General features: G+C 44.3%; 1 protein-coding gene across 1 annotated transcript in view; it reads right to left on the minus strand.

Annotated features, from left to right (window-relative positions):
• Window positions 1-25251, minus strand: part of ppfia3 (PTPRF interacting protein alpha 3) — a 28049-nt gene extending 2798 nt beyond the window's left edge. Inside the window, 31 exon segments of the mRNA XM_018672161.2 lie at window positions 273-335; window positions 952-1114; window positions 1214-1282; window positions 3080-3255; window positions 4911-5008; window positions 5306-5481; window positions 5659-5685; window positions 6199-6264; window positions 7397-7597; window positions 7689-7770; window positions 7886-7956; window positions 7958-7986; window positions 8086-8240; window positions 8359-8492; window positions 9485-9722; window positions 9854-10047; window positions 10805-10973; window positions 11577-11656; window positions 11746-11808; window positions 12586-12717; window positions 13006-13089; window positions 13839-13973; window positions 14170-14263; window positions 14355-14407; window positions 14983-15075; window positions 15215-15343; window positions 16479-16538; window positions 16624-16863; window positions 17023-17124; window positions 23314-24019; window positions 25105-25251. Of these exon segments, the coding sequence (XP_018527677.1) occupies window positions 283-335; window positions 952-1114; window positions 1214-1282; window positions 3080-3255; window positions 4911-5008; window positions 5306-5481; window positions 5659-5685; window positions 6199-6264; window positions 7397-7597; window positions 7689-7770; window positions 7886-7956; window positions 7958-7986; window positions 8086-8240; window positions 8359-8492; window positions 9485-9722; window positions 9854-10047; window positions 10805-10973; window positions 11577-11656; window positions 11746-11808; window positions 12586-12717; window positions 13006-13089; window positions 13839-13973; window positions 14170-14263; window positions 14355-14407; window positions 14983-15075; window positions 15215-15343; window positions 16479-16538; window positions 16624-16863; window positions 17023-17124; window positions 23314-23676 (3729 nt within the window). The 5' untranslated portion in view covers window positions 23677-24019; window positions 25105-25251 and the 3' untranslated portion in view covers window positions 273-282.
• Between the last annotated feature and the right edge of the window lie 2555 nt (window positions 25252-27806).

The following is a 27806-nucleotide window of genomic DNA, read 5'->3' on the forward strand; positions in this document are numbered from 1 at the left end:
TCCCACGTCACTGCTTCCGTGGCCTTAATTCAACTCTGCCTAAATCCCCACCGACCAAACCCACCACTTATAAAGACCTTAGGGGAACTACTAAAATCCCAGGCTCAGACCAATCCACTACAACAAACAAATGCATAAAACAACAAGGCTCAAGGAAAATGTGCTCAGCACATGTGCGAGTCGTCTCAGCAGCTTTAGAGAAGCTGATTTTTTTTTTTTTTTTTTTAAATCCACACAGGACAGTTTTAATTAAAGCAGTGGACGGTTCTCACCTCAGCCCCTTCAACAGGAGTACGTCCTCACTGAGGCAGATTCACCCCGGGCACCAGAGTTGGCTGCGTTGGGAAAAAAAAAAGAAAAAAAGGGGTCATTATCGTAACTGCAGCGTCTTAAACAGCGCTGACCTTCCACAGACATTCTTATTAAGAAGGAGGAATGAAGGATAATAGTCTTCCTCTGCACTTTGAAGCGTCTGTTCCTTGTTATTGCCAGTTCCTTTGCTAAAGGAAACAGAAAATTCCACTGCCAAACTAATGGTAGAGTAGCACGAAAGCAACCAAACGCTCCCTCCGCCGCGCATGTGACTCTTGGTTTTCTTTTGTTTTTTTTTCTTTTGCATTTGCAGAGCGGCTTATATAACGCGCACTGTATGGTGGCTGAAGATAAATGTTTCTATTCAAGGCTCATTTCCAAGAAATCAAGATGTAAACACACGGCTCATTTATTCTCAGATCTGCCGGATGGTTGCACCTGATCAGAGTTTGAACTGTAACCTCGCTACGACAGGAACCTTTTACCCCCTGATTCCTGTCGTGCTCTTCCTGTGAGTAACGCTATACTTTTTCACACGTCGTCTAAATCGAGTTGTGCCTCTGGTGCCTCGGCGGCAGCCGCAAGAAAAACGCGAACATGAGAGCGAAGCAGTCAGAGGTCACGGGGGGTCACACTCACCATCACTCTGAACCTTTCTCAGGGTAACGGAGGGCGTGGAGATGGCTGAGGCACGGAAGTTAGCAGGCAGGGTCTCGGCAGAGTCAGAGGTCACGCCCCGTAGGTCTTTCTCCCTAAACATCTTCCTCCAGGAGGGCGAGCGTGTGAACGTCTTCGTTCCATCCTGTCAGAGGGAGAAAGCGTGTGAGACAAAGATGGCTGCTCGACTTAAATCTGTCAAAATCAGTGTTAAATTTTCTTGAAGGATGATTAGCATGCCGACCTCATCGGGTCGTCTCTCGGTTCCCATGGAGATGAGGGAGTTGTACTCTTGCTCCAGGAGCTGTCTGGCCTGCGGGAGAGAGGAGACTCGAGACTAGTTTGCAGATGACGAGTCGTCGACGCAGGAATTTGTTCAGTTCATCGTGCATGTTCAAGCTCGTTGCGGAGAGGTGACAGGAAATGACGGAGAGAGAGAGAGAGAAATGCAACAAAGATCCTGGACTTGGATCAGGGACGTTGTGATTCACGGTTGGTGCCTTAAACCCTACGCCGCCCAGACTTTTACTTTTAATGATTTTGGACACGTATCATACCAAGTCTCATTTCAGGCTCATTGGTTTCAAACAAAAACTGCTGATATCAGCCATTTATTATCGTCAATATAATAAAGACCTTTGCCTGACAAAAGCCAATCTCTCTAAAGACTCCATTACTGTAAATATCATAAAAATAAAACGCTAATAAAAAGAATTAAATTAAATTAAAGGGTTGTAAAGTCTTTGTTCTGCAGGTTTTAAGTTGTGTATTAGAACATCAACTCAAAAATATTTTGCTTATTGTTTCTTCACTTGGATGTTTTCTTTATGGTCTGTTTTCACATTCGTCTGCTGAAGAGAGAAAGTTTCCCTAAAGATATTTATGCTCAAGCAGGATTTAGTGACATTAAGACTAGAGTTTGAAAGAATGGACTTTATAATGAAGTAGGAGACATCTTGTGTGCAGCAGTTAAACTTCTGAAGCTAAAAATAAATTGCATATTCATGGATTCTGGATTTCTCAATGAGGAATGATGAGAGAAGACGTCACATGTCAGGCACAAGTTATGATTGAGAGCAGAGTGTTTTTGTTTGTGTCTAACTGAAATCACATTTGGTCACTGTTCATGGTTTTGCTTTACTACACAGAACGATCTCTAATATGGAAAATATTAGAAACGTTCATGTTTTTCTGTGTTTGATTGACAGCAGCTGACAGGCTGTGGTCATGTGATCGAAGTCTGTTCCTCGTTCAGAGGAACTGTTTCCCTCCAGTAGAGTAAGAATGGTGTTTTTTAAAGCGCCTGTCAAGGTAAGGATGAAGGTGCAGGTTATGTTTAGGTGCAGCAGAGATGATGGTGCGTTCCAGTTGCACTTAGAAGTCAGAATTTCCAAGTTCCAAGTCTGAAGTTTCAACTGGAAATTTCTTTTTCACTAATAGTTAAGTTTGAACAGCTTTTTAAAAACATTCTGAGGTGTTTGCATTAAAATCTAATGATAACAACTGAGGCGTTCGTCAGGTGGAGACGATTTGTTTTTAAGTTGTCTGTGCTCTGAAAGAGTAAGTATAAAGGCTCTGTGAGCGGCCATGTTCTCCTGACTTCTCAAACGAGCAGACGTGTGTTCATGTTTTTAACTTTAATGATGAGGATGAGGAGGAAGAAAGGACTCTGTGGTGTGTTGCAGCTGCAAGATTCAAGATGTATTTGTATCCAGCTAAAGCCTCCATCTACCAGAGCAGTATTCTGTTTAATGTATATTATTTAAAATATATATTTCTCCCTTTTGGTTTTGAATTTGTTCTCAAAAGAGTCAGAGAAGATATGTGTGCTGTGGCAGTTTAATTTCAGTTGGACTGTCTGGAGCAGGCGCCTCCATCGTCTTTGGTTAGGGCACAAACCACATAACAACAACGTGTCTGGTTTGATTCCAGCTTTGTTGCATGCCATACCCGCTCCTCTGCTCTTCCTGTGTCTCTACAGTGTTGGCTTTAGCAGTGCTGATAAAAAACATGTCTGGAGGAAACTTTCAGCACTTAAAAAACCACTCGTCTATCCTTACTGTGGCGCAGATGATTTACGTCAGCGACCTTTCGACAACCCGTGAGCTACCTGTGTGTTCTGATTGGGGATCTGCAGCAGCAGGGCCAGGTCGGTGTAGTCGAAGGTGTCGTCTAAAGCCAGCAGAGCCCCGTGGACGCCGCTCTCACGGAGGTTGTCGGCGTACTCCTTCAGGCCGATGGTCTGCACCCAGCACATCACGCGCTCGTTGGACCACACCATCACATCTGGGAGGAAAGGGAGAAGGTGAAGGGGAGGCTCGGGGTAACTTCCTGACGTTCAGGCTGGATGAAACATACTGGTATGCTCATGCTCCTCTGAAAGGATTATCTATCAATGAGAAATACTAAAATATCCCTGCTCTTCCTGATTTATTATCTGGACCTGGACTCTGCAGGTCGAGCAAACCCAAACCTCACAAATTTCCTCACTTGGGAAATTCTTCAGTGAGGAAACGAGCCAAGATGATCTGACTGTAAATGTGCAACATGTGTATCCCCCGGGCGCAGCGGTGGAGGAGTGAGAGATTTGGGTTTTGTTTAATGACTGAGCGTGTTGACATTTATGTAATCATTATCCAGCTAAATTACACTAGAAAGTTGTGGTTTATAATCACTTCTAAGTAGGAGGGAGGGGGGCAGTATCCGAGGGGTGGTCCAAACATCTCAGAGAAATGTGAGAGGAATCAAAGGAAACGTCTGTTTATTAAGTTTATGGGATTAAAAAAAAATCGGTCTATTTTATATATTAAAGCTGATGAAAGAAGGTAAATGAATTTTATGGTTTGCTGGTGTGAATCAAAGGGCGAAAGCCATTTCAACACACGTTTTACGAGATCGTAGTAAAAGTTACGTAAGGTCATGGCCTAAGGTAGGAAAAGAGGAGGAGTTAAACACGTGCACATGCACTTCAACTCTGCAGTTAAGTCTGGAGTTAATAACTTTTGTGGTGTTTCTGTTTCAGGTAATTGAAAATTGCCAGTCAGCACTGTCTGAGAAAATAATCCACAGTAGTCAAAATGGCGACCACTGAGCTCCTTCTTCATCTAAGAGGAGAGGCAGCAGTCTGACACAGCCACACCACACACTAACAGATTCACCACCAACAACTAGTCTGGACAAACATGGCGGACGACGACGTCTCGGGTCGATGTTCATAAGCTGGCGTGAGTTTCAATGATATGGGATGTAACCTCTAAACATCAGACATTAATGTAAGATGAGTCTCTTCACTAGAAAGCTGGTTAAACGGGACACCTCCTGGAGCAGTGAGGTAGAATCTTGATTTTGTTTTATTTTTCATTTTTCAAAACAGGCGACAGTGTAATATTGATGCTGCTCAGTGCAAACTGTTCCTGATTTATGAGGAAGGATTTGGTCTTGATGTTTGCTACCAACCTAAATCAAGAACACATTTGTGCCTTTTAGTCGCAGGGCACAGAAACAATCAGATACACGACCATTAGCTCAGGAAACAGGAAGCTTTAATGGTCTCTGTGAAGAGAAAGAAGTCTGTGCTGGTTATTTGATTTAGGTCAGAGTGTAAATAAAGTCCATTTCATGTTTTATTGCTCATTATATGATGATTTACCGCTGCATGTTAGGTCCATATGAGCAGGGTACGTGTGTGTGCATGGCCTTATTCATGTGAAATAATACTAAGGAAAATTATGGGTTATTTATGTACATAATTGACCTGGATTTAGGTGCAGAGGTTTCTATAGTAATGACTGAGGTATGCTTTGAATGAGACTATAACTCAGCATGAATAGAAGAATTAGTTGGGTGGACAGGGTCGGAGAAAGGTACAATACCATCCCACACCTGTGGCATGAATGATGAGATAATGGCAGAGGGGGGAAAAAAAAAAAGGAGGAGCTCACCTTTGTTCTGGTGGGCGCTCTCCTCTCGCCTCCTTTCCAGCTCTTTGCGATCGTAATTCAGCCGCTTCAGGCACATGATGCCGTAATGCAAACTGACCCTGGGAGAGGTCAAAGAGCCAGAGGGTGAGCGGTTCAGTCGGGTTAACTGAGGGCGTCGTTTCCACTCTCACCTGTACTCAGAAGGCATTAACACAATCCCAGGCCCCTGACCTCTTAACTCTTTTAAAAAGGGGAACTTAAAGAGGGCCTGGAGACACACACCTGAGCAGTGAGAGTGTCACAACAACAAGAGCTCTCAAAGAGCGAAAACATGAGACGTGACAAAGGAGTATGAGTCGAGTGAGTTAGGGCTGCGAAAAACGAGAGCGGGCACGCACACACAAGCCGAGCTCTACCTGTGGAAGCTGTCCACCATTTTGAGCTGTCCTCTTAGCTCCTTCTTGGTCAGGTGGTCCAACATGCGGGCATCCACCAGGGACTCCATGAAGTAGCTGCGATACTGCGGCAGGCCCAGGCTGGGCAGCCAGTCGTTGCCCACCCACTCATGATTCATATCGCCGTAGGCCAGGATCTGGAGGGGACAACCGCAGATGATCAACGCTGATTCACGCTTGGCTTCGTATCTGACGGTGGTGCAAGTCAGCAGCTTGTGACTCACCGCGGCTAGTCTCACTAGAGATAAAAATTACTGACAAATACGCGTTTGTGTTAATTTTGACTTTTCGAGGAGGTGCAAGTTGATCCTTACCTGATCCCAGCTGAACTCTTTCAGCTCCTGGAGTGCCGAGAGAAGAGAGGAGGAGAGACAGAGAGAGAGAGAGCCAGAGAAAGAGAGTGATGTGGAGGTGGCGAGGGAAAGGGAGGAGCGTGGGGTCAACAGCAGGGTGGACGGATGGAGGAGAAGCAGAGGAGGAGGAGGAGGAGGGAGCAGCAGCAGCAGCAGCAGGAAAAGAGGACAAAAAGGGAGGAACAGTGTGTTAGTGAACGGGTAATTAGTTGGAAGCAGTTCACACTGAAACAGCAACCAGAGGGAGAGAAGAAGATGCTCAACACTATGGCCTGGGCCCACAGAAAGACAGATATATATAAATATATAAAGAGACGAGAGAGAGAGAAGTACAAAAAGAGAGATGTAGAGAGAGGAGGAGGAGGAGGAGGAGGAGGGAGGGGAGAGACTCGTCAACATGATTCAAACCGGACGAGACGTTTAAAATAATTCAAAAGCAATCATGAAAAACATAAAGGAGGGTTTTGTCAGACGGAGACGGGACGGCCGGGGGGGACTAACCGGAGGCTTGGTGGCGGCGTTCAGGGACTCCATCTCAGCGTGGGTCATCCAAACGTTACTGGTCGACTGTGAACAGCAGGAGAGAGGGAGACCGTGAGATAAAAAACAGCACATATTGCCTTTGCCTGCCTGAAACACTGAGTCAACACTCGTACATCTGAGCCAAAAAAAAAGCCACATCACAAGATGTTGGCCAACCAAAACAGCAGACTGCTTTCTCATCGCCATGGTGATTTCGATGAACAAGAGGTTCGACCGGTTTATGTGAACTGATAAATCTGTTAAATCTGTCGAGCAGAATTGTGCAACTGATCGTTTTCAACATTTCATCTCATTAACGTTATTCCTGCTGTAAATAAATAGGAAGCCAAGCGAGGAAATCGGAGGAGCCGAGCCAAAACCAAAAATCTGGCATTTGTTCCACAACTCCAAAAAATAATAAATAAATAAATAAATAAACAAACAACAGTCAGAGAGGAAGAGATGGGTTTTAGTTATTCGTGACTGCAGCACAAATGTATGTGTGTGCAGCACTTTTACTATAGTTTTAAACATCTGGTTTATCTTTGTCGCTGTGTGGGAAGAAAAAGTTTGGGAAAATTTAGCCAAGTTTTTCCAGGCAAAAACAAGTGGAACTTTTATCAGTGTCTGTGCAGTTTAACTACAATCCTCACGTACTGATATCTTTATTATTTCTGACATTTATCCCACGCAGGATACATTTCATGTTGGTCTGTATTTTACATTCTCCATCTGTTTTCTGCTTTATCACCTGTTATTTTCTCTCCTCTGTTCCTTTTCACACAATCTGCTTTTTATTTTCCACCGTCTTTGATATAGAACACTTTTAATTCAATTTTAGATTTTATTTTTGTATCCTGTCTCTGGTTTCGGCTCTGAACTTCCCACCAGGGATCATTAACATTTCAACTAATCTTGTAACTGGTTCAACATGTACCTCACACCGCTGAATATGAATGTGTGTTCTCAGCAAAATGACTGAGAATACTGCACCTGATGAATGCATTTTCAACATATGAGGGTGTTTAAAGTCTTAACATGCTCCTATAAGAGGCTTCTGTACGTATAATCCTGTAGGAGAAGCTGTCTAGACGGGGATTTTTATGCCGTAAAAACATATTTGCAGCTATAAAACCTTCTTTTTCTTCCCTAAAGTGAATGAATGTGTTAGTCTCACAGATCGAGTGCTGGCCGGGGCGGACGGGCTGGTGAGGGACACCATCTCCTGGATGGCCAGCCGCAGTTTGAGGCGGTGCAGCGGGTTACTGATGCCGATCTCCCTCTGGATCTCGGTGTCCGACAGGTTGGCCATGATGGCGCCGCTCTTCACGTTCGCGCGACAGGCTGCGACGTACCAGGCCGGCATCCCCACCCACAGCTGTCCGGAGGCAGAGGAGGAAAAACAGTGTTATAAGGGGTCCAGATTTTCTCTCATCCCTTAGTGATTCCTTTTTGCGACTGCACAGTACCTCCAACCAAGATACAACAGTCGGTCCGTCCCAGGATGCAAAGGGAAGTCCTTGGCGACAGGCTTCCTCCAGCAGCTCGTGCCTGTTAGAAGGGGAAGCATTACAAGACTCTTATTTTGGTAATCGTCTAGAGAAAAGGATGAAATATTAATTAGGATCAAAATGAAAACAGGCAGACGTCATGTCCCGACACTGACTTCTTCTTGCTGCGGCGATCTTTATCTGCAGGACCCAGAGTCCCAGTCTTGTTCATCCCCATCGGGTCTCCAGGAGGCCAGGTCCTCAGAGGGTGTAGATGCTGGTCACAGGAAAGGTCAAAGGTCACAAGAACGAATGATGAAAATACTGACAGTGTGGATTACTCATATACAGCCAGTGTTATCCTCCATCTGTTTACCAAGAGAAGCAGATCCATCCCGTCCCGGCTGGCCCATCCTCCCTTTCTCCTTCTTTCCAAAAAGCCGACCGATGGAAGACTTGATGCTTTTCTTCTTGCTGGACTTGTGGAGAGAATCTTGGCTGCTGTTGGAGCTGCTGCCATCTGCCGAGAGACTGAGGGGGAGACAAAGGAAATCACACAAGGGAAAAGCTCAGGACGCATTAAGAAGCACTACATTTCATATATCGGCACCGCTTTCATTTGTAAAGAAAACGCTGCTGCCGCCTTTACCTGCGAAACTCCCGGGGGTCGTCGAGCATCGCGCCCGGGTGGGTGAGGGTCATCCTGTCCAATCGCAGCGCACGAGGAGTGGGAGGAGGCGTAGAGTCGAGAAGAGCGAGGGACCGATCATCATCTTTGTTGTTCTGGAACATTAGAAGTAAAAAAGGGATGAAAAAAATAATCATACTTGAATCGTCACCTGAATTCTTTTTTTTCAGTCTGAACAGTCAAAAACCCAGTAAAAGTATTTAACTCTGTTTCTAAGTCTTGATATTTCCCTCAGTTTCCTGGCTGGATATCAGAGATGAACGCTGGTTTTTAAATGACTTCTTAGTCTTTTTAACTGATCCACAGTTCAGCATCACTCTGAACTCTCTGGGTCTGATTCCAGCAGTTTAAGCTGCTGACTATCACCTACACAGTTACACAGAGCAACAGCAGGTGTTCAGGGAGTCAGTGTAGCTTCAAAATGACTGACGACTGACAGAAAACTGCTGCAGCAAAAAACATAAAATCATTTGGTTTTTGACTGTTGATCAGACCAAACAAGACATTTAATAAAGGCTTAAACATGTTTCACTATCTTCTGCCATTTTATACACCATCAATCTCATCTAACAACCAACCTGTTACAGCAGAAATAACTGACTTCACCTCTCCAATTAAAACAGTGGTGGAGGCCAGTGAGGTTTCCTGCTACTGTTGCTACTGAACTCTTTTACAACACTATTACTGTCTCAAGTTGTTTCTTGTGGCTTGTATCCTGCTTCATAACTCAAACACTCCTTTGCGCATCAACATTATCACTTTCACAATAACCACTGACAGCATGGGTTTTTTGTTCATTGCGCCATCTTTTGTAATTCATCCGCCCACTTTAGAAAAACTGTGTGTCTGGCACTGATCGTCTCACCACTCTACAAGTTTCTTCAATCAGTCTTGGCCAATCTAACGCGCTGCTGAAGAATAACTGAACTTCTCCGACCCTGTCTGCATGATTTACTTATGCTTTATTTACATGACTCACTGTCTGGAGGAGCTGTTTGCATAAACAGGGAGGCTGATACCAAGACAAGATAAAAAAAAAGGTTAACACAGACGGGAATAGAAGTGGATCTCTGCACTCTGGCGGTACCTGTCTGTCGGTCTCGCGGGCCGGGGAGTGAGGCAGGCGAGGGGTGGAGTGTCCAGAGCTGGGGGGAGAGGGGGAGGCCAGGGTGGAGGACGTGATGGACGAGGGGATGAAACCCCGTCCTGTGCCGTCTCTCCCCAGGGAGGTCGGAGGGATGGGCGGGCTGTCCAAAGCCACGCTGACCCGGCTCTCAATCTCCTCGGCCCGCAACTCTGTGTTCTCCTTCTCCTCCTGGATCAGTCTGGGTTTGGATGAGGAAGGGGGGAGAAAAAAAGAGGAGTGACAGGATGATACAGTGACATTAGATGAGAAGATCGATACCACTCTCAAGCCTGTACGTCAAATATGAAGCTGTAGCCAGCTCTCACTTACTTGATCTCCTTATTGATGGCCTCCAGCTGTTCCTGCAGCATGATGGCCAGGGTCTGCACGTCCGTCTGTCCGCTGGGCGACAGCAGCTCGGAGCCAAACCGAGGCTCCCCGTCGTCCTCGTCGTCGGAGCAGCCCACGTCCATGCCCGGCTCGAACCCGGTCCCCAGCAGGCCCCCGCTCTCCCAGTCTGGGTACTGCAAACACAAAGCCATAAATTCCACCACTTTGGCCCAGACTAAAAAATCTGGATGCACATTTTTATCCAAGAATTCATGGTCCCCAGAGGATGAATCCTCCTGGATCCACCATATTTACATTTAGTGTCTACTGGATTGGATTGCCACGAAATTTGGTTCACACATTCATGTCCCCCTCAGGATGAACTGCAACAACTTTGGTTATCCTCTGACTTTTCCTCTAGCGCCATCATCAGGTCAGAAATTTAATTTGGCCACTGCTTTAGTTTAGGACCAAATATCTACAAAACTAACGACGTTCTCATCAGCCTTAAGTGCACTTTGTGATCTCACGATACGATAATACCTCAGTATCAAGTCCATGATACAGTATTTATTATGATATTTTTTAAAAAAGGTAAATAAAGACTTGAAAAAAACAGTGTTTATTGAACGATGAAATAGTCTCTCGTATTCCCCGACGTGTCTGCATATTGTTTTTTGTTTATCTGTCTCCTTCTCCTCTCTCTCATTTGGTGACGCGAGGAAACTGAAACGCTTCCACGCGTCAGATCTAAATGACGCTGGAGCATCCACAGTTTCAAAGGCTTCGTCTCTCTGTTCTCCCTCGCCTCCAACACCATCTGCCAGCTTCACTGTAGATTTGAAGAGGGAGCGAGCTGAGCGCAAAGGATGATGGTCTCTGTAGTTCTCATTTCCCTTCACTCTGCTCTACTCTGTGTTTACACTGCAGATGGATGCAAATGACTCTCACCTTGGTGGAGTCCTCTCGGGCAGAGCTCCAACGGGCCCGGTGGCTTCGCCTGACCACGCCCCCGGTGGAGGCGTTACCGAAGGGATCCAGGTGAGTGGTGGAACCTGCTGGGAGGGACCCGCCCCCGTGGGAATACCTCAGCTCCAGAGCGCTGCCTGGCAGAGAGCGACTGGAGAGATGGAAAGAAAAGATAAAAAACGGTAATTATCCCTGCAAGGGGAATAAAGGGCAGCTACTACAGTGAGGCGGTAGAACAAAGAAAAGCACAAAGCAAACAAGGTGAGGGATTGAAAATAAACATGAATAAGGTGCAGTAGAAATGCTGAAATGTCAAAAGTGTATTTCTAATTTATAGTGGAAAAATTGAATATACTACATCTACTTTAAAACAATAAAAAGAACATGATATATGAATAAAAAACTAGAAATTTTACTTTATATAATGTGTAAAAGTGCATCATGTTGCTGTTAACAGGTCAGCACAAGGCTATAACAGAAGACGTCAAGACATGCAAGGGAGAACGTGAGAATTAGAAGTGTTGGATCATGTTTGTGTGTTTGTGCAACCAGTGAATGAATGTGTTTACATATCAACACTGTTTTATCCCCTCTGAGCGCTGACATTAAACACCTCCTGCGCAGAGTGATTTATCTACAATGTCTGACAAGATAACAGACACGACGCTGGCATCGTCACAGTCGGGCGAGGCCGGAGAATAATGGTTGTTAGTTTCGCTCTTTTTGGTGGTGCTGATGTGTAAATGGCTCCCACCTGGAATAGGAGCCCCCGGGTCTGGCTCTCAGCTGATCTAACTCCAGCTGAAGCCGTTCCAGCTCCGCTATCAGTTGGTCCTGGGAGCGGAGAGCAGACAAGAGTTGGTGAGAAAAAGGAGCATGCAGCTTCAGCTGAGTGTGAAGCTGTAGTTAAGAGGTGCAGTCACCTTGTTTGCTAAGAGATCATCCTGGAGTTTCTTCATGTTCGACAGCTCCTCAGACAGGGCGTTCTGAAGGAGGGAGAGTGAGAAGCTTCATTAGTGTAAAATAAAAACAGTCTTAATCCTGCAAGAGGAGATCAGTAAACTACAAACACAACAGTGATATTTACTAGTCTGAACCAGTCTGTGCTGCTTTAAACTATTCAGTTTAACTTTATTAATAAATTTATTCCACTGAACATGTACAATGCTTGATATAAAACTAGTGTGTGAGCAGACATAGGGATTGAAAGGTAAAAAAAAGAATTTAACTACTGGGCATTATATAGAAAACTTCACTGTGTTGCATTGTAAACAAAAGGACAACTAAAGCTCATCATTTTCAATTTCTGAATAATTTTCTTATAAGGTGCAGCCTGCTTTAAGCCTATTTTAACCCAGATTTCATGTCTACGCTTTCAAAGGTCATTATTCCTGCTGCTGCAAGAGGACCATAATGACAGCAGTTTACAGTAAATACTCTTCTTTTGTGATGCTGATTTGTCAGAAAATGCTTCCTGTAATAGAAAAAAGAAAATCAGGATAAAGCACAAATACAGTGCTGAGAGAGTGGGTTAAAAAAGTTAACGGTGAAGTGTTTGTGCTATAAATTGTGTTTTTAAAACCTGAGTTTTCTGTCATTTATGATTTAGCCAGTTTTTTAAATACTTAGAATAAAAACTGTTGAATTTCTGGGCAAAAAAAGTAACAAAAGCATCTGTAAAAATGAGCAAAAATAACTTCATAAATAAAAAAAGTGTGAAAAAAAAAAAAGTGTGAACGCTCGCTTTGGTCGGAGCAGGACACCTTTTCTTCCAGGGCGGCCATCCTCTCCTTCAGATGGAGCTGCAGCCTCTCGTTGGACTCAGACAGAAGCTTGTCCACCGTGTCGGAGAGACGCTTGTTGTGTTCGTCGTTCATCCTCTCCCTCTGCCTCGCCTGAGGGGGAGAGAGAGACGGGTGAGACCACAAGAGAGAGAAAAAAAAAGTGAGTGAGTGCGAGGAGCGAGAGAAGGAAGGGTGGGAGGAGAGTTAATAACAAGCATTCTGCTTGACTGAGAGCGAGAGACAAAGATTTCTATCTGAATGTGCACGGTCAAATAGAGGGTTTAGAAAATTAGTGCGCCTTTGTTGCTGCGTAAAGTCTGACAAAAGGAGCGGCATGAAAGAGGGGGAGGATGAAAACAGAGGATGAGAGAGAGAGACGGAAAAGCAAGCATGACTCACCCTCTGTAGCTCCTGGTTCTTCTCCTCCAGTTGCGCCTCCATCTGTCGCAGTCGCTCCTCAAAGTTGCCATGACGCTCCTCCGCCTGAGTGATTGCAGAGGAAGGGAGCGGGGTTAGAGCGAGAACCATGTTGCGACATTAATACAAATTAACACAAAGGAAACAGCTTGTTGACCGAGTCTTCCAATTAGTTACATGCCTGTACAGATCACAGTGTAACAGCAAAGTTTGTTTGCCTGCGTCTTACAGGGCATTCATCTAACCCCTCCATCTTGCCTGAACATGTAAGAAGTAAGTGTAGCCATTTAGGATGTTTGGCTACTGGGAGGAGAGTGAATGAACGTTTTTTTGGCATGAGTGAAAACTGTGTTTACAGGAACCTGAGAGGTTGACAGTAAATCAGTCAGTCATAAAGAATTTGAATGGCGTACGGTTGTTGACGTGTTGATCGCTCGAGGATCAAATAGCTGTGCTGTGACTCCGAGCTGGCTTTCATCTCCGATTGTTCGCTTATGAATTACTGGCACGGCTTGGTGAAAATATTTAGTATTCATCTGTCATTTGACATCTTATGTTTCGTTTCACTCATGTATGAACGCACACAAACACGCACGTATACATTCATGCCCTGCACCACACTACGTGCCCACACATGCACGTAGTGTGGTGCAGGGCATATTCACACATTCATGCACGCACATACTTGTGAAAATATAGCTGTTTTTATGTCATTATAGAAAACTGCACATGGATAAACAGGTGTGTGACACTTCTCCAGAACCTGTCAGACATCAACAGTGGCAGTATGGCTGCAGGTAAACACACACACACACCTTGTTGAGTGCTGCCACTCTCTGGGCGAGCTGGGCCTCGATCTCAGGCAGCGTCTCGGCCCTCTGCAGAGTTTGCTGCAGCTTCTGCTTGGCGTCGTCTAGACGCTCCTGGAGCTGCCGGTTCTTCTCCTCGCTCTGCAAGAAGACAGGATGAGAGGGAGTAGAGGTGAAACTCCGGGCGCGGGTGAAGATTGCCGAGGGCGGCAGACGTGATTAAAGCCACCGGGGGAAAGAAAACGCATTGATGGCACGCTCTGTTGGAAACGTGGCCAAGATGCCAATCAACGGCAGAAACACAGACACACACGGGGATGAAAGAGACGTTTCCCACCTGTCTGTAGAGAGACTCTTTGCTGGCCAACTCGTTCTCTAGTTTATCTTTTATGTCGTGGAGAGACGTTGCCTCCCTCTGGGCGCTCAGGTACCTGCAAACCAGAGCAACAGAGCAGTGAGCGGAGCATATTTTAGAAGATGGCAATCTCTGAGAGTTCATGGACACGGGGAAGAAAAACACACCTGCGTTCTAACGTGGTGATTCTCTCCTCCATGTCTTCCCTTTGACAGAGTGCCTGACAGATTTAAAGGGAAAGAAAAGCTGTATGTTAAGACTGTGACACAGAAATAAAAAGGAAAGAAGCCCAGACAGAGAAAGTGGGAGAGGGCAGATGTCAAGTTCACATGTAGGTGTTGATCAAAAGGAATTCACCCGGCCTGACCAGCCATTAGCTGAAGAATGATAATGACTGGTTAACAGTTGTTGTTGACAGATTTCAGAAGCTGCACAGATCCGGGGGGGGAGCAGCAGTTATAAGTGGAGGGAGGTTTGCTGGGTAAACTGGCTCGACTAACTCTGGTCCCACACACTCACACTCCTTTAAATCAGCCACCAGCACACTGTCTAATTAACAGGGCCGCATCCACGTGAAAACGTCTGCAGCTCCACCGATGGCACTGTCACCATGGCTACAGGGTAGAGGCTCTTGTGCGTACAGTAGCAGCCGCCACTGCCAAGTAGGCAAACGACTTTGTTACCATAGCAAACTGTTACATATTTCTGTGAGTATGAGCAAAATAGACTCTTTGTGCCTCTGTGACAGACACATAGTGGCGGTTTGGAGTCTGTCTACAGCTCGGAGAGTCTCACCTCTTTCACGTCCCTCTGTAGTTTCTGGTTGGCCTCCTCCGATCGGGCCAGCTCCCTCCTGGCCGACGTCAGCTGCTCCTCGATCTCCCCGACCTGACGGGAGGTGAGAGCGCGGGACACAAGGTTGAGCGAGCACACATCGCTTTCTGTCCGCCAGCATCTCCGGCTCGTGATATTTTGTTTGTTTAAAAGCAGAAGCATCAGACCGTAAGAGCGTCTCTGAATCAGGTACCTGTCTGCACATGAGGGCCAGTCTCTCTTTCAACTGTCCCAGCTCCGACCTCTGCCGCTCGATCTCGCCCTCCCTCTGCCTGTCGATTTCTCCGTCGTCCAAGATGGAGGAAGGTCCGTTAGGAAGCCGCTGAGTGAAGAGAAAAGATTTACTTCATCACGAACAGTGACTCCACCTGGTTTATGGGTCACACCTCATGTGCTGACATCTTATTTTCTGCCTTTATTTTGGGAGAAAAACTCAGACATAAATGATGCTTCAATCACAAGAAACTTTACAGAACAAGTTCTTCACTCATTAACAAAATGTTAAAGTTGCACAGGTCCCTGGCTGAACTGAGCAAACACAGCTCATTCCAGGCATTTGTTGCTGATTAAACTGCTTCACAGACGATATAAACTCACTGGAGAGCAGAGGAACTCATCAGCTGCCGATCAGGAGAAATAACATCCAGGTAAACAGGGTGTAAAGTCACAAGAACTCGACTTGCTCTGATTGACACTTTCATCAAATCTAATACAACCTGTGTAAAATCCAAGATGGTAGTATAACTGCTCAGAGCTGCCACTGATGGCTGGAAACACAGGAGCACACAGTGAAATAGTGCAATAACCTCTGGCCACCAGATGCATTCAGTGAGTGGTAGGGCTCCAGTAAATTTCTGGAAACTTCGTGGGAAGTTAAGCTGAGGAATTTTGGAAATATTCCAAGTTGAATCTTCCTGGATAAATGAGTAGAAACAGAGTAGATGAGCAGATGAACACTCCTCAATCAGCTGCTAAATCAAACTATAATCATGGTGTGTCTGTAGTGAGCAGGATTTTAGAAATGATCTGGTTGTTTTAACAAGATTATTTTCTTTTCAACTACATTTGAGTTCCCTGTCACCAGCAATTTGGCAGTTTATTCCCACGGAAAGTTCCCAACTCTGACTTTTGCAAACATAGTGAGCGAGGGTGAAATTATGCAGCAGTGTGGATTTTACTGGGGCTGTTCTCGAACTCTAATGGAAGTCACCTGCCCTCCATGGAAGGAAGAAGTGTGTTTAAGTCCATCACTTTGATCCAAGTGGAAATATTAGGATGAATCCTAAAGGCTGAGATCCCCTGACCTTTCCTCTAGCTAACCTCTCTGCTTGAATCCCAGCTGGAGAAATGTGATTTGTTTACAGCAGGCTGCCGTAAACTGACTATGATGTTTCAGGTTCTTTATGAGGCATCCATAATGTGTTTCTGAAAACTGTAGATGAAATTCATCTCATTACCTCTTTGCCGTTGTCTAGTCCTTGCTGCCGTCGCTTGATTTGTTCCCTTAAAGACACAACCTACAACAACACAGAGAAAATCATCAGGAGACGCTCTATCTGTGATTCTGTGGGATTAAAAAGAAGCTCAGAAACGTGGACTCACCTCCTGAGAGGAGGACTGCAGCTCCTCCTCCAGGACCGCCACTCGCTCCAAAGCCACTCGCAGCCTTTCCCGCACCTTCTCATCCAGAGCTTTGTGGTGCTCGAACAGGGACTTGAGGGCTTTGAGGACCTCCACCTCGCTGGAGACCCCGGCTGGGGACTGGGCCTGCCTCTTGACCACGGTCATCCTCAGGCTGCGCTCGTGGCGGGACACCAGGCACTCCAGATGTTCGAGCAGCAGCTGCAAACACATGTGGTTCACGTGCAATAAAACCTCTGCACGGCGTACCTCTCGTGGTCATAAAACGTCTCAGGTGATGACACGTTCTCGTCACAGTGGAACATTTCAAAATATTTTAGCAGAGATAATTAACATCCAAATAAACACAAGTGTACTGACCCGTGTGTTGTTCCTCTCTGCCTTCAGCTCTGCTATCTCCTCCTCTCTCTCCAGCAGCTGTTCCCGGCAGAGGTTCAGCTCTTTGGTCAGCACTGCAAACTCCTGCAGGGTCACAAGAGGGCGCTGTTATAGACTCAGTGCTGCTGCTGCTGCTGCTGCTGCATGAGGTCATGAGTGCAGTTTATCCACCGATCGCACACACTCATCAAACTATACGCTTCAGTGCATCTACAAATTATTTTTGCAATGAAGCGCCGTACTTTCCCACATTCCTTGAACCTGCCTCATCTGCTTCATCGTCCATTTGTGAACTCCTTCCCTTCCCAGAACGGTTTTACAGAGAGCCAGGGGAAAAGTTTAGCTGGTTGGTTTTCCAGGTGGAACGATTAGTAACAAGCCAGTGAATGTCAGTAAAACATTTTAATGTCTTCTGTTGTTTCTTTCTTGGATTACTGTTGCAAAACAGCTGTTCTTAGAGAAAACCTTTGGCCAGTTATAAGAAAACTCACAAAAAGACCTAGACTGAAAGGTTTCGTCTGTAAACTTGTCCCAGAATACCTTCAGAAAACCCTCACAGAGCAGGCATTAGCTTGGTTTAGCCGTTTAGTTTTACAGGCAGAGGGATCAGAAGAGAGCTCACAGGGGAGCAAAGGTTTCCATGTCTTATAGCTGCATGCCTTGAAGCTGTACTGTGTTGTGTAAAACACTTTTATTTCCTCTGTTTCTCTGGTGCTTCTCTCCCCGTGTGATTGATAAATGTCGACTTGGGGGGAATGAAACAAACAAATGATGCCGTGATCGATGGAAAACTGTTACCAAACTCCATGGAAACTGGCCTGTATACAGATAAAAAGCGGGAATGCCTTCAGAGAACCATCAATTTGGTTTAGTTGTTTGGGTTTTTAGGTAGAGGGATTCCTAACAATCGGGAAGATAAGAGTTTAACACAACGTCTTTTGTTATTTTTTATTTCTTCTGCTGCTTCCTTGATTGATTTCTCCCTGTGTGACTGATTAACGATGACTCAGAGGTGTGATTATTTTTAAATTTTATTACCAAACTCCACCGTAAGCCGACTGGAAATCTCTCAGCATGAGGTCACCTCTTCTAACTTTGGCCAGTCGTCCCACAGAATCAGAAACATGCACCGCTACGTAAAAAATAGACTCTAGACTCTAAGTGTTACTGCCAAAATATTCAGTTAACCCACACAGCGCAATTTACTACAATGAAGCATCTGACAAATCTTGATTTCATTAGCAAACTGCGTTAAACACATGCATACATGCACACAAAAATGCAGCTCCACTGGAAACACCACAGTAAAAAAAACAAAAAACAAAACATCCTTTCTGCAAATACAAGTGTAATCTTTGCCACGTCTCTACCACAGCGCTCGCGGTTCACGGCCACCGGGACTCTTAAAAACCAAGACCCCGATATAAAATCTAACAACCAGGTTTACTGCACGTGTTGCACCTGAAATTGGTTTAATTGCTCAATAACCACGACTGGCTGCGCGTTTGCCCGTCATTAAAACAAAACGCCTGGAGGTTAGATAAGCATGAGAGTAGTGGGAATCGGGCCAGCGCGGCGTCATGTCGTAATATATTTCCAAATGACAGACGTCCAGCTGAATTGTTGTGATTTTGTGTAATTTTCTCCAATTATGTGTAATTGTAAGGTTAGCTGCACGATAGTTATGATTAAAATCTGTTGCCTTTAACGTAAGTGAATGGTATCTATGGCAACAAATCAACAAAGAGAGGATGAGTGATGTCTATCTATCTATGTGTAATCTTAACACTCGTGTGTGATCGTGGCGTGATGCACACACGAGCAGCCGTCCTCGAGAAAACACGTGTGCGCTGAATCATGTGTGTTTTCAAAAACGCTTATGCAAACGAGCCATTAAAGGGCACCGAAGCGTGCACGCCGCTGCTGTTATCTTTTGCTCTGTGTTAACAGTGATCAGTTTACCCCGCACCAGGCACAGCAAACAGGCACCTCGCCTCACCTCGACACACACATACACACTACACCGATTTCCAGCCAAAATGAATTCCCCCCCTCCCAAAAAAAGTACAGCATGTACAGTCTATAACAAGCTCCTGTTGGCTGAAATAGAGAGGGAGGAAGAAGTGATAAAGGAGGAAGCTTAGTTGAGAAGATAGAGGAGGAAGGGGTGAGGGAGGAAACTGCCGTGTGCAGATGGCACGTTCTGGGCCCAGAGGAGATCATAATTCTGGGATTAATTCATGTAAAAAGACGAGCTTCGAGATGGACCGCCGGTATCAGACACTTCCTAGATTCCTCTCCCTCTCTTTTCAGTCGCCATCATTTTGGTCACATGCACGATGCAAATCATTCGAGCTCCCCTCCTGCGCTGGCATTCACCTCTCACGCTTTTCATTTTCCCTCCTCACCCCACCTTCGTCCATTTCAATCTCCCCCTGTCATGATACACGACATCTAAAACAGACTCTAGAAGCCACCTCATTAGAATGCAGCACTATGCAAATAAGCTTGATTTGTTAGTCTCTGTGTGTTTCATATCACCAGGTTTTTTTTTTTCTTCCTCTCTCTCCGTGCCATGCTGTCGCTCTCTCCATCCCTCTCTCCTATTTTTCTCTCTTGGCAACGTCTGCACACACAGACGAACTCGGTGAACTCATCTACTGTATCCCAGCGCTCCATGTGTTCGTCGATCTGTGTATGTGTGCGTTTCTTGCAGATGTGTGCGCCATATTGATCTCCTCTCGCTGGGGTAATACGGCCCTTTAAACGTCCAGTTCGCTGTGCGTTGGAACGTGCGCTGCTGCTGCATCTGTTGTTTCATTTTTGATATTTCAGGCGTAGCGACAGAGAAAAATAGGTACTAACAATGAGGGAGGCATCATCGCTGCCTGAGGCGTCCAACAATGACTCCTGCCTGAAAATAGAGATGGAGCCCTTGTATGTTGAGTGGAATTACAAAATGATTAGCTCTCGGGCACTGGGATGTGGGATAATATTGGCTTCTGTGCTACAGGGGCAAACCATCATCTCCAGTTTTAGGTGCCTCTCGTGTATTTACCTTCATTACATTTCAAAGCACGAAGCTACATGAGCATCTGACTTTTCTAAAAATATAAAGCGATCTTTAAAAAAACACAGACTTACAGCAGCTTTAGAGGTATTTTCAAAATCCTGAAAGACTCTTTTAACCATCTGGATGAAAAAATATTCTGTCTTTTGCTCGTTAAAAGACTTGTTTCTCGAGCTGTGCCTCTTTTTCCTAATGCAAACAAAGATGGCAGCCTGAAAGAACATATCTCCTCTGAGGTTAGCGCTGTCGCCTCCCAGCAAGAAGGTTAGGTTAGTTGTGAATGTGAGTGTGAACGGTTGTTTGTCTCTATATGTCGATTCTACGATGCATCGCGATGCTGACATGGACGATTCTGCATCGATGCAGTGACGCAACATAATCGCTTACAGCTCCTGACATTGCTTGTTGATTTTCTGGCCTCGGCTGGACAATAAAGCTCAAAAGTTCAAAATTACCTCCTGTTAGCGACACACGAGACGTAGCCGTGTTAGCCGTTTTTACCCTGAGAAGCTAACGCCAGCCTCTGTAAAGGAAACAGCTCAGCCCAGCCAAGAACTGATGTTTGTGATGTCCTCTACACACTCTTACCCTTAAGGATAAGCAGCGTAGATTATGATTAAATGATGTTATTTTCCAGAATTATGTCATAAACACTGACAAAATCTCATCTCTGGCTACTCGAACAGGAAATACAGTCACAGCTCGAGAAGGCAGCTAAAAATCTTTTTGTCAAGCGTCAGACAGAACATTTGTTCATCCAGTCGGTTAGAAGAGTCTTTGAGGTGAAGTTACTTTAACCCTTCACTGATAATCACCTGTCATCTGATTAACCACACACAGGAAGTTACATAAACCCTCCTCCTTTGGCCTGCAAACCCTTTTCCCTCCAAACCACCAGAGCAACAAAGAGACCACTCTAAGCAAAGTGAGACATTTAGTTAGCTGCTATACTGTCACATCACATCTTTATAGTTAGATCATTAGATGCTTCATTCTGTGATCAATATAAGTAATTAGGGCTATTTCAAACACTGCAATATCAGCATTCAAATCCAGTTTGTTACTGTGTACATATTGTGTTTACATTGTTTGTGATTTTTTATATATATTGTTATATATCATCTTGTTTTGTATCTTGTCTTTTTCTATATTTGCAGCTGCATCAATGTAAATTTTCCCGCTCTAATAAAGGATTATCTCATCATCAAATGTCTGACAATAATGAAAGATGCTCATCATAACATCCTAGAAATAAAAGGTGGCGGTTTTAAGTTGCCAGACTTGTCAGAATAAAAGTCACATAAGACACAGAAAAGAACCAAATTCTCACTTATCAGAAGCTTGAAACAGATGATGTTTGGCATTTTTGCTTGAAAAATGACACAAATGATTAATCAATCATTAAAATAATAATAGTAATACACAAGAGGGCTGGATTCAAGGCAGCTTTTGTTGATAAAAACATGCTAATTATGTTTGCACCGCTGCCGGACAAAGATATATTTATATAATGGAGCTATAAAGTAAGTTTTGAAGTACTGATGCTTGAGTATTTCTATACCGGCAGGGTAAAATCTGAAATTCAACATAAAAAATCACTGTTCTCAATTAAAATCTTGTATCTCAGACATGTTTTACCTCGGTAACTGTGCAGCCTTATCTAATCTAAACGGTATTAGAGACAGAAAAAGGCTGAATTTTTTTTTCATCTGTGCTGCTGCACTTTAAACTCCCCCCAACAGAACAATAAAGAAATCAGAGTCAGCGCCACCTGGACCAGCAGCAACATTAAAACCCTCCTTACAGGTTCACACATCAATAATTCAACACTGTGATAGGAACCATTTCCACAATGAGTACTTTCAATATGAGGGTTCGCTCCACTCATAATACTTGTTTACTTTGACTGAGGACAGATTCTGAATGAGGGAGTCGTCGCTGTATTTTTATGAATAAGCTAAGCTGCTATTCTGGTATTCATTATGTATTTATATGTGTTTTTATATGTTTTATATGTATTATCTGGAGTGCACAGGATAAAAAAAAATAGAATCTTTCTTTTAACTTGTGTCATTGATCGTCTGATTGATAATTACTGAACCTGGCTGTCTACAAACAGAGCTCACTCACAACCACTACGAAGTAACACTGATTTTCTGTCCAAGTTGTTTCTGGCTGTTTTGTGTTTTTCTGACTTGGCACCAAGAGATTTAAAAATTTTGAATAAAATCTTCCTGTTTCCTCTTTTTTTTGTTACAGACGTCCAAACATCTCTTTAGAGACACTTCACCCATGTGTCAATCAACAAATAAAAACCATAGTAAAGTCAGCTTCCATCTGTTCCATCTCAACCCTCTCCGGAACTATTTATAGTTTTAAGCCTTTTTCCTGCTCCATTGAAAGCATAAAATACAAAGCAATTTCCTTAAGTTGCGTTGTTAAAGATGCAAATGTTTTAGGTCCAGTTACACAATCATCTCCTACGCTGTAAAAAGTTCAGAAAACTCAAATTTCAAGGCAACTTCCTGAAACAGATTTTGGAATTTTGAATTTATCTTCTGTGTCTCTTTAGAGCTACAAGTTCAAGAGATGTTTATTACTAATCAGATTTTTTCTTTTGTTAATTTACTCTAAGTTGAAGTAACTATATTTTTTTGCAGCACCTATTTGGAATTTTCATTTTATCATCATCAACGTGTCTCAAATGAAGGAAGTGATTGAATTACAGATACAAAGAAACAGAACAACTTCTGTCATGTAACTTTTTCGTGTTAGAACAAAGAGGAGTTTTTAAGCTCAGTGCAATGCATGCTGGGAAGTCTGTGCAAATAAGCTACAATGCTTCCAAAAACTTAATCTGATAATCTGATGCCTAACAACTTCTAAATGTTATTTATGCCACAGAATATAAGTCGTATTATATTTTCCTACGATGCAGCAGCGAGAGTAACGAACTAACCCTGTAAATGTTGCACTTCTGGATCCAAAATACATTTTCATTTGGCTCTGGGGAAATCCACCGTGACATTTTCTGCTCTACATTTTGAGGCGAAATGTTCCTTTAAAGGCTAAAACATAAGAAGCACATACACTGATATAAAGAGGCAGGATGGCGGGGAGTTGTGTTTCCTCCCCTGAAAGCAGCATCAGATTCTCTCAGGTGGGTCAGCACCTACCTCCCCTCCTCCCCCCTGTCTCCGTACCTGTGGCAGGGCGATGGACAGCTGCCTCTGGAGCGACTCCTTCTCGTGGCCCAGCTCCCGCAGTCGTAGGTGGGCCGTCCCCAGACTCTCCTGGGTCTCCCTCAGGCTCTCCAGCAGCCTCTCCCTCTCCGTCAGCATGTTCACCATCAGCGACTCCAGGTTGCCCGTGCTTCCTCCTTCGTCTCCTCCTCCTCCGCCGCCGCCACCTCCACCAGAGGCGCGGGGGTCCCGGCTGCCGTAGGCCCCCATGCCTCCCATCCCTCCTCCGCCCATCCCTCCTCCGCCGCCGGCCGGGGAGGACGAGCCGCCTCCCCCTCCGCCGCGCCCATCCTCGGAGATGGTGGGCATCACCTCGCACATCATCTTGAAGCCCTGGATGTGAGAGGCGTTAATCTGAGAGGACGACTAGGGACACCTGGGTGCAGCGTCTGGTGAGGGAGTGATCGGCTCTCGTCATGAAACGCTCAAGTTGCTTTTCTACAGCAGGTTCTCTGGAGCTGATTGGCTGAGGCTGGCAGGCAGGAAACAGGTGCAGGGAGGGGGCTGGAGTTTGTGGCAAAAGTGAGGTTATGGTGAGTTTGGGGGGGAGGACAGTGTGGGGAGGTGGGGGAGGTGTCGGGGGGGTAAAGAGGGGAGAAGTGCAGATTTATGGGTGGGCGACCTCTGACCCCTCCTGGCCCGGGCTTCACTGAGAGGAGACGTGAACCTGGAAAGAGAAGAAGAAGAAGAAGAGGGGGGGAGGTCATTTTTAGGGCAAAGATGTGATGATGAGAGCAGCTGGAGGAGGATGAGGAGGGTGAGATGATGAAGGCCACACACTGACAGCACATGCACCCTTTCTGAGGCCCTCCCCACCCCCCAAAAAAACCCTCAAAGACAGAACAACCGTCGCTGTTGCAGCAGCAGCAGCAGCAGACATCGCGATACTCAAAACGTCTGGAGTAATTCATCCATCAGTGCATGTCTCGGGCTTTATGTACCCGAAGCGTCCACACAGCCATAACGGTAATAATGAATGCGCATGATGTACGGAAATGAGTCGTGAATGCTCCTCTCTTTTTTAAAAAAAAAACAGCAGCAGAAACGCAACGTAACGCAAACACAAGAAGAATTTGTCAGGGCCTTTAAGGTTGGAGAGAAAAGAGAAAAAGATGCGGCGCTGTTTCATACATTCATGTGAAAGAAGAGGAGGAAAAAAAGGGTGTCATCATGAATTGTAATTACGGGCTGTATCCAGGAGGAAATAGGCTTCTTTTCTACCGCTCCGGACCCCATCTGTAAAAATACTGTGGTGAATCAGGAGGCTTATTATCCTCAGACGGGAGATGAATCGCTGTCTTAATAAAATAAATGGATTAAATAAGGGGGAAAGGCCGTTTTTTAAAATGCACAGATAGCCTCACACCGCTATCACATCATGGTGGGAGGTGCCAATCATCCTGTAAATGATGTAGGCCTAATTAACAGATGAAATCACAAGATATCACGCAGCTGGGTTGGATTTTTTTTTGGGAGATGATTAACGTTAATTTGAGAAAACGGTGCGCCGCTTTGGCTTTATTCCGACTGCAAGGCGTCTATTTCCTATCAACACCCCACTGCCCCCCTTCTCCCTCCCTCTCTCTCTCTCTCTCACACACACACACATACACACACACCACCCTACCCCCCCTCCTCCCCCTCCCTCGCCTCCCTCCCCTCCCACCCATAAAAACAGCTGGACGGGTAAGATCTGCGCGCCGCACATCACCGTGGATTTCAGCCGCCACCGAGCGTTTCGTGTGTTCTTACCCTCTCCATGATCGACAGAGAACGGAAATAAACGCGCATCGTTGCCCGGTTCACTCCATCAGAGCGTCTGAGAGGCGAGAGGCTGCAGGTTATCCCCGTTACAGCCCGGTTACCAGCCTGCCCCATCCCCTCCCTCTCTCTCTCTCTCTCTCTCTCTCTCTCTCTGTATCTCTCTCTCGCTGCCGAGGGAGCGACGGGTTCGGCTCGACGCTGCGTCAAGACGCACGCAGAAAATAAAGACAACATCCGGTCAGGACTTTCAAAATATAACACGCGAGTCTGAAACGGATCTCCCCATTCATAGTTTCTTCATATTCAGAGTGTTTTAATCTATGAAGTTTTATATTTCTATCTGTCAGTTTGGAGGTGTTTGGATAATAATAAAAGAAAGAATTACAATACACGCAAATAAAAACAAATGAGAAAGGAATCATAAGAGAAACAAACAAAAACTTATTAACAAATAGCTGTAGTTCCCAATGTGGAGGTCAAGACTCATCCCCAAAAAGACACAGTACATCTAATAATATAATAAACTGATTTAAATTAAGAAATGAAAGAGAATTTTCTTTACCTCCTCTAGACTCTAAAATATTTCATATAGTATTTATATCATGCTCTGAAACTGACATATTAAACATTTGTTTACAAGTAAACAGAGCTTTGTTTTGAAGCATCACAAGCCAAAAAGGCTGGGGGACACAGATTTACAGTGAGTGCATATACAGAAGTAATGAACAGCTTCCATCAGCTTGAACTTTACTTGAGTACTTCCATTTTAAACTACTTAAAATCCCACTTCACTAAAATTCTGAGAAAACATGGTCTATTATACACATGCCCTTGGATATATTAAAGCTATACTGACTGCTCGTGGACATACAGATGACAGAAATATACTGTCATATCGTTTCTTTTGAAAAACAAAGGAGTAAAAACACATTACTTCTTTGAATAGGTTACTACTTGGAAGAGATTTTTATTTTGAAGACATAAAATAGTGCTTCCGCTCCTCCATCGGATGTTTCTATATAACTTGACAACCTCCCATCGTTTATCCTCCCTCATCTCTCCTTCTCCTCTGAAGGATGCTGGGTCTTAAAGAAACAAGCGTTTACCGGCTTCCTCCATATAAACCCTTCACACCCTCACACTCACCTCTGACCGCACTTTGATTCTTATTTTTCTGTCTTTCAAAATAAAACCAGCTCACATTGTCCGAGCTGCTCATTTCTCAGTTTAGTCTCACTGTGTGGAAGATGAAACTTGACAAAATAATTAAACAATTGCGCCCTCTGGCGGATGAACGGGGGAACTGCAGTACACTGGCACCACAAGGTTGAGAGTTAAATGTCTACATTTAAGGCAAATATCATGAGTGCACTCTTTTGTGAAATTGAAGGTTATGATGAATTTTTTTAAATGTCAAATTCAGCAAAACAGAACTCTGGAATCACCATAAATATGACTTTTGTTAAAAGTTTACATTAAGTTCAGGCACTTTTTAGGTTTACTGGGGCTCACTGTAACAATTGAATAATTTTTCTGGAACAAATTAAATAAAAAAGGACAAATTTCTTTTTTTAATCATTGAATCACCCGCTATTCACGTCAAAAGATGGACAGACACGTCAGTAAGAATTTACCAATCAACATCACTGGTCAGGAAAAGGCTCGGTCCTTCAGCCAATCAGAGGCCAGGGGAGGCGGGTTTAGAAAGGGGGAGGGAGAGGAGGAGGGAGTGACGTAATGTTCTCTTCAGACAGGTTGATGTAGAGCACATCCAAATTCAATCTTATATAAATAAATAAATATGTGGAGATTTCAAAGAGAAAGGGAGCGAGAGGAAAGTCTGGGATAAAGGACGAGTTTTAGGACGTAAAGGACAAAATATCTGAGTTTCTAAAAACATGTCTCTAAGAGTCACTACTGAGTGAATTAAGTTTTTATGATCATGTTATGCATACAAATACTATAAAAACCTGCCGTGAAAACACAAACATGCACATACAGATAATTCTGAGACCAGTTTTCAGCAGAATTCATAAATCACTTCCCAAACATATACCAAATACTAATTTTGGAAAAAGCAGGATAAATACAAATTAAATAAATTATACCTTCATTTCCAAGCAAGTACTTTTAATTAGTTTGTATTTATGTTCTTCAAAATCACCTGTATGTGCTACTATCTCATCAAACTGCAGATCCCCTGCTTATTTATTTATTTTACTACATGTCCTTTGTTTATCTATTGTTCAGTATTTTATGTTTTTCATATTGAGATGTGACTGTCTTTGTGGACGACAGACTGAGCCTGAGAGATGAGTCAGTAAACATGAAGCTCTCCAGTTCACTGGATCATAGACTAGTAAAAAAATTAAAATAAAATAAAATTATCTGCAAATACACAAGAGAGACTCAGTCTTGAATGACAACTTCATGTTGTTGTTGATGTGAGATTTTAGAAACACATAAAGAGAGAGCAGAGAGGAACAGACGAGCACACAGACACTGTGATTTGGCAACGTCACCCGAATTAGGTTTATTACTAAAAGCTCAGCACAACAGCCAGAAGAGGAGGAGGAGGAGGAGGAGGAGGCACCACTTACAGAATTACAGTGTCTGTTCATCTTTAAGGGATCACACAAGTCACAGTGGCCACAATCATGGAATAATACTCGTGCTATTAAACTTGAATA

This window comes from Lates calcarifer, linkage group LG11 (genome assembly GCF_001640805.2).
Source record: "Lates calcarifer isolate ASB-BC8 linkage group LG11, TLL_Latcal_v3, whole genome shotgun sequence".
Taxonomy (NCBI): Eukaryota; Metazoa; Chordata; class Actinopteri; family Centropomidae; genus Lates; species Lates calcarifer.